Source organism: Dioscorea cayenensis, chromosome 20 (genome assembly GCF_009730915.1).
Source record: "Dioscorea cayenensis subsp. rotundata cultivar TDr96_F1 chromosome 20, TDr96_F1_v2_PseudoChromosome.rev07_lg8_w22 25.fasta, whole genome shotgun sequence".
NCBI classification, from domain to species: Eukaryota; Viridiplantae; Streptophyta; class Magnoliopsida; order Dioscoreales; family Dioscoreaceae; genus Dioscorea; species Dioscorea cayenensis.
Genome location: NC_052490.1, coordinates 28978560 through 28985226, shown reverse-complemented (window position 1 = coordinate 28985226; position 6667 = coordinate 28978560). Strand labels below are relative to the sequence as shown.

The 6667-nt window shown below is 25.4% G+C and overlaps 1 protein-coding gene across 1 annotated transcript; it reads right to left on the bottom strand.

Annotated features, from left to right (window-relative positions):
• Nucleotides 1-4774: 4774 nt before the first annotated feature.
• LOC120251401 (protein FAR1-RELATED SEQUENCE 1-like) lies at nucleotides 4775-6372 on the bottom strand. Its single transcript, XM_039259929.1, has 3 exons — nucleotides 5629-6372; nucleotides 4903-4995; nucleotides 4775-4813 (listed from the first exon to the last, which is right to left on the bottom strand). The coding sequence occupies exons 1-3, from the start codon at nucleotides 6370-6372 to the stop codon at nucleotides 4775-4777; spliced, it is 876 nt and encodes a 291-aa protein (XP_039115863.1).
• Between the last annotated feature and the right edge of the window lie 295 nt (nucleotides 6373-6667).

Genomic DNA, 6667 nt, shown 5'->3' with positions numbered 1-6667 from the left:
TTTGAGTTGATGTTGAGGAAGGAGAAAAAAAGGGAGTAGCCCTAATTATAAAAAAATATTAGGGTTTAGTTAGTTTTTTTAATGAGTTTTTATCATTTAATCCTTCATTACAAATCTAATATAATTATAATAAATATACGAAATTTTAAATTAACACTATAAATTGCATTCATATTATTTTTTTAATTATATGAAATAAAATAAAATAAATAAATACGAAATTGCATAAAAAAATAAAATATCTAATATTTTACTATATTATTTTAAAATTTAAAAATTAACTAAGATTAAATTACATTGATTAAATATTAAATTAAAATATTTTTGTATTATGATAATTATATATTAATGGTCTTTAAAATTTGAGTTTTAAAATTATTATTGAAATAAATCTAAAGATAAGGATTTGAAAAAATAAAGAGCTAAATTAATTGATTCATTGACCTTACCTTTGAGTTGATGTTGAGGACGGAGAAAAAAAGGGAGTAGCCCTAATTATAAAAAAATATTAGGGCTTAGTTAGTTTTTTTTAATGAGTTTTTATCATTTAATCCTTCATTACAAATCTAATATAATTATAATAAATATACGAAATTTTAAACTAACACTATAAATTGCATTCATATTATTTTTTTAATTATACGAAATAAAATAAAATAAATAAATACGAAATTACATAAAATAAATAAAATATCTAATATCTTACTATATTATTTTGAAATTTAAAAATTAACTAAGATTAAATTACATTGATTAAATATTAAATTAAAATAAATTTTATTATGATTATTATATATTAATGGTCTTTCAAATTTTGATTTTTTAAAATTGTTATTAAAATAAATCTAAAGATGAGGATTTTAAAAAAATAAAGGGCTAAAGTAATTGCTTCATTGACCTTACCTTTGAGTAGATGTTGTTCTAATTTATAATTATAAAAATATAGATAATATTTTAATTAATTGTTTGTAAGTTTTTAATTTTAATTAATTGAAATAACATGTAATTAATTAAATAAATGATAGTTACTAAATTTCATATCATTAATATGGGCGGCTCAAGGTAAGGCCAATAAACCATTTCTTTAGGCATCAATATTTTTTAAGGCCTTATTTTTAAAATTTTTTTAATAATAATTTTTATTTTAAAACCTCATCTTTAGATTTTTTTAATAATAATCTTAATTTTAAGGCCTCATATTTGGATTTTTTAAATAATATTTTTAAAAACTTGAAATTTTGAAAGTCTTCCAATAATTATCGTAATACAAAAATATTTTAGTTGTTATATAATCTTAGCTACCTTTTAAAATTTAAAATAACATATTAAATATTTTTATTTTGATACTTAATCAATCTCATATATTCACTAACAAACTTTTCATAATTTTATTTTGATACAATTTACTTTTCTCATGCATTTATTTCACCAAAATTAATATAATATTCATTTTTTAAATTATTGATAAGATTTTTTTGTAGTTTTTATATTGTTACATTTCATTTTTATGAGTTTTGCTGACAAATTTTAAATATATCTCTTCATCACAAGTTTAGTAATGGAAAAAAAAAACCAAACAAACAGGTATTTATTAAAATAAATTCTAAATAAAATTTAATTTTTATTAAATAAATTAGAGGATTTATTATAAAATTTTGCTTTAGGCCCCAAGTTAACTAAGATGCCCCTGATCATTAACATATAATGACATACATCAAAACACAGAGTCTTCAATCATAACTGTCTTTGAACTAAATAAGAAATTTATTATTAAATAAAGCAATCAATAAACTTTTAAAATGAATAATAAAAATATAAATTTCAAATAATATATTACTATGACATTCATATTAAATATATACTTTCACAAAATGGAATATATATGTTCAAGGATTTTGGTTTTTCTCTTTTTAAACTCAGGTCAAATATATATATTTTTAAAATAATATAAAAATAATATTAATAAAAATATATGAGTGAAAATTATTTACAAATAAGATATTTACAATTCTTGCAAATGTTTATAATTTTTTTAATATATTTAATTTATAATTTTAAATATAATTAAATATAATTAAAAATAAAATTTGGTGATAATCCAAAAATTCCGTTGGTGATAATAAAAATTCCGTTGGTGATAATACAATATTCCGTTAGTAATAGTACCAAATTCTGTTGGTGATAATGTAAAAATTGCGTGCGTGATAATACTAAATTCCGTGGGTGATAATAAGAAATTCGGTTGGTTAAAATACAAGAACTCCGTTAGTGATAGTAAACAATTCCGTTAGTAATAGAGTTCAATTCCGTTGGTAATAATATGAAATTCCGTTGGTGATAACACCAAATTCCGTAGGTAATAACCCAAAAATTTTGTTGGTGATAGTCAAACATTCCATTGGTGATGATACAACATTCCGTTGGTGATAGTATCAAATTCCGTTGCTAATAATCCAAAAATTCCGTTGGTGACAATACTAAATTCCGTGGGTGATAATAAGAAATTTCGTTGGTGATAATACAAAAATTCCGTCGGTGATAGTAAACAATTCCGTTGGTAAAGGTGCTCTATTCTGTTTGTAAAAATACGAAATTCCGTTGGTAATAATACCAAATTCCGTTGGTAATAATTCAAAAATTCAGTAGGTGATATTACTATATTCCGTTGGTGATAGTAAAAAATTCCGTTGGTAATAATTCAAGATTCTATTACAAATATATTAAAAACAATATTTTAAAGCTTAAGAAAAAATTAATAATGTTCATTGGGATTTTATATAATATATATTTGATGAGGATTTTCTCTTTCATTGCAATTTTTTTTAGATTTTAATTTATTTTGATTATTTTTTCATGTCGTCTATTAATTATATAAAGCATTTTAGATTTATTATTTCCATATTTTCCTATATAAAAGGAGTTGAATTATTTTTTTGCTAAATTAGATGGATATAATATAAGAATTGATTTATAATAACAATTTAAATTGTACCATGCATGCATGCTTTTACCACAGTCTCACTTTTTCTTGTGGCTCTTTAATATGTATATATTTAGCTATAGGATATATATTATCCACTATAGCTACAAAAGCTATACTCATAACAAATTATTTTTTAAAATTACAATTTGCTATATGTATTTAATGTTTGTAGTTGTATATTGATAATAGCCACTATTATCTTAATGTGGCTAGTATCTAAATTTTAAAATCATTATTGCCACAAGAAATTACTATTTGTAACTAAATAAACTATTTTGCTATAGTATATTACTGTGGCTAAAAAATAGTGGCTAGAAAATTAGTTATTACCACAAAATCAAGATATCAAAACAAAAATAATCTATTTGCTATGAATTAATGATCATTGTAACTAAAAAAATCTAATCAAATATAGATAGCTACAAATGACTTTGTCTATAGATATTGTAATGTTTTAGCTACAAAAATATATTTTGTGGCTATGAATTTGTAGCTATAGATATAGATTGTTGTAGTGAGAAGCCACCTCATCACTAACATATATTAGCTTTTATTCTTAAATTTACAAAAAAAACCCCAAAAAAAACCTGAAATGTTTGCACGCACTACAAAACTCCTCCTAGATTTATACATGCAGATTTGCAGTTTTGGGATTTCTCTTCTCTCATTGTCAAAAACAAACGCCACCTCATATCTAAACCATTTCTAACTGCAAAAGGGCGACTAGATTGTTGCAAGGGAAGCATCAAAGAAAGGGACAACCACTGGGAAGAACTCTCACGCCAAATACAAACATTATATAATAAAATGTAAATAAATTATATTTAGATGGTGAATAACATTGGTGAATTATTGTAATTAGGAATTGTTACTAATACAAGTTGTTATTAGTTTACAAATTATCCTTCAAACAATATGTTTGTTATAATGCCAACTATAGAAGTCGTTACAATTATGTTATGATTCTCAATTAATATTGTGATGAATGAAAGAGAACGGACATTCTCTCCCTCTTTCTCTCATTCTTATCTCCTCCCTCTTTATCTTAGCCTCTTCCTTTTTAGTTTGAAACTCAGAAATCCTCTGGTTTTGTGATTATGCATTAAATTCATATTGTGTTTAGGAGTTTTAGTGGAGATCCATAAATGCTAATGTATACATTTGTGATGATCATAAGCATGGGAACATGTATAATAATTAATAAATATAACAATTCTTAATTAATTGGCTTATTGTGATACATTAGTACAACCATTCATTTCTATAATTAGTACAATAATAGAATTAAACTCAAGCAACAAAATTTTCATTTCTGCAATGAAAAAGAATGGAACATAGTTCTATACAATATAACAAAACATTGCACAACTACTACATTATATGAATCGAACCTTAATTAACTCACAAATTGGAAAGAAAAACTCAAAAAATGAATGGAACCAAGATCCCTTACTTCTACAAATTAATTTTACCAAAATTTTTTCATTTCTAAATATTGTAACTGTTGCATGTACATGAATATAATCAAAATTCACAAATTGGAAAAGCCACAAAACCAAATGCACCAATAGAACCAAAATATCTTGATAATGTACATTAATTAGAAAATTCAATATGAATTAAACTAAAATCTTTCATTTCATTATAGATGCATCATTAAAGCATTAAAACCATGGCTCCAAACAAAAGTTTTTCACTTCTACATGAATTTATCATTTAAATAGCAAAATAACATCAACGATAGATCTCTTTCTACAATCACAAAAATGGATGATGCCAAATGATTTTCCATCATTTTTGTTGAGTTCCCACATCACTTGATAAGTAGTCCTATACATAAAAAAGAATTATATAATTAGAAAAATTTCAAAACAATGCATAAAACAATATTAGACTAGAGTAAAACAACCATGTTTTACCTGACTAACAAAAGGAGATGAACTATTCTCGTCTAGCATTCTTGTAAAACTCATGTTAGGTTCTAAAATGGCCCCCCAATTTGGATGAAATTTCTATATAGAACTCATATTAAATTGAAAATTGAACCCAAAACACAACAACAATAAGAGAATATTGCATAATTTTACATCATTAACATATGATTACAGAAAATTGAATCATAAAGTGTATGATAACATATAATTCTAGATAAGTGAAGTTATATGCAAAACATTAACTGAGTACCTGTAAAGGATGAATAAATTGGTTCGAAGCACCAATAAAATTGACCTAGTGCATTTTAAAATTAGGAAATAGCATGTTAGTATGATGGAAAAGAAACATTTATCAACACACCTAAAATAAAGAGAAGAGCAATACTTGATTATGGTAGTTTGGAGTCATTGCCACTTGAAAATCTTGAGATAACATTTGAATACAACTTTGTTGACAAGGGCATATCTAGAGAATGTCTATTTGTATATGATTTGAGAACATATAAGGCAAGTTAGAACATAGAAAGATAGGATAACTGATGAAAAATTAGATAATATATACAAATGCGAACATATAATTTTACCTTGTGCGTTTTCTTTTCCTTTTGAATGTTGGGAGCAATCTATTTTCTTATTCTTATTCTTCTTTTGGTTCTTCTCCAAATGACTTTTCATCCTAGAACTTCTTGAACCTTTTGTTTTGACATGCACAGGATCAAATATGGGCTTCTCATGAATTGAACAAGGGACTTCCTCATTAGCATAATTAGTGACTTCTTGAATTGCTTTTTGGGCAGGATTTTCAAATTGTTCAACATTTTTCAAAGTGGTCATTTTTTTCTCAACTAGTTGTAATGCCTCCATCAATTTATCTGTAACAATTTTTGTGCATTTGCGAGTCAATGAACTTTTATCAAAAAGGTTGTAACCAATATGATTCAACTCACTAAGTCGCAATAAGCGAGTTGATTTTTCTTCATTCACTAACCCAACAGTAGAATTACTTACAAGCATTGACTTTGCGCTTTTTGTCCATCTCTTTAATATATATGGTTCAGGTATCTCCTTCACATTATTTATGACAAGTACACATAAAGCATGATGACATAACAGTCCAAGTGTCTTGAACATATTACAGCTGCAAGAAATGCTATCATTTGAATGTGAAAAGTTCACATAATACACTCTTTCATGGCCATCTTTAGTCAAATGATACAGAACATGATTTTCATAATTTGCTTCTTTAACACAATTCAACCCGATGCTATCCATCAACTCTTCTTCAAACCTTTTGAACATAGTAAGAGTATAAACATTGGAAGCATGTTTCAAAATCCCACGACCATTATCTTTAATTGGTGCTCCATTTTTGCATCGAAAATCTTGATTTAATTCTTCTTGACAAAATTCTTTGGCATTTTCCTCGTAATGTTGTATAACTTCAATAAGAGACATAGATGATTTCATAATATGATGCAAAACACTGTTCATACTTTCACTCCTTTGAGTGGACTTTGTTCGAAAAAATATCCAGGCTATAGGCAGGACACCATTTTTCTCGAAGTTCATATAACCTCCTAAGTCATGTGTGGTCTTCAAGTTCAAACTGTTTAATCATAGCATCCCAATTAGATTCAAACTCGGCTTCAGTTTCACATCCATAAAAGCATTTGTTGAATTGCGCTTTAAATGATGAATTTGTAAAACGGCCAGCAAGATGTTGTTTGGCATTATTGGAAATGTGCCACAT

What these genes read in the sequence shown, in the direction of transcription:
- LOC120251401 (XM_039259929.1), bottom strand. Translation starts at nt 6,372, where the DNA reads ATGTCTCTTATTGAAGTTATACAACATTACGAGGAAAATGCCAAAGAA. An exon ending in AGAAGCCCATATTTGATCCT is followed by an intron (nt 4,996 to 5,628) that starts GTGCATGTCAAA and finishes AGTTCTATATAG; the next exon opens with AAATTTCATCCAAATTGGGG. An exon ending in CATCTCCTTTTGTTAGTCAG is followed by an intron (nt 4,814 to 4,902) that starts GTAAAACATGGT and finishes TTTTATGTATAG; the next exon opens with GACTACTTATCAAGTGATGT.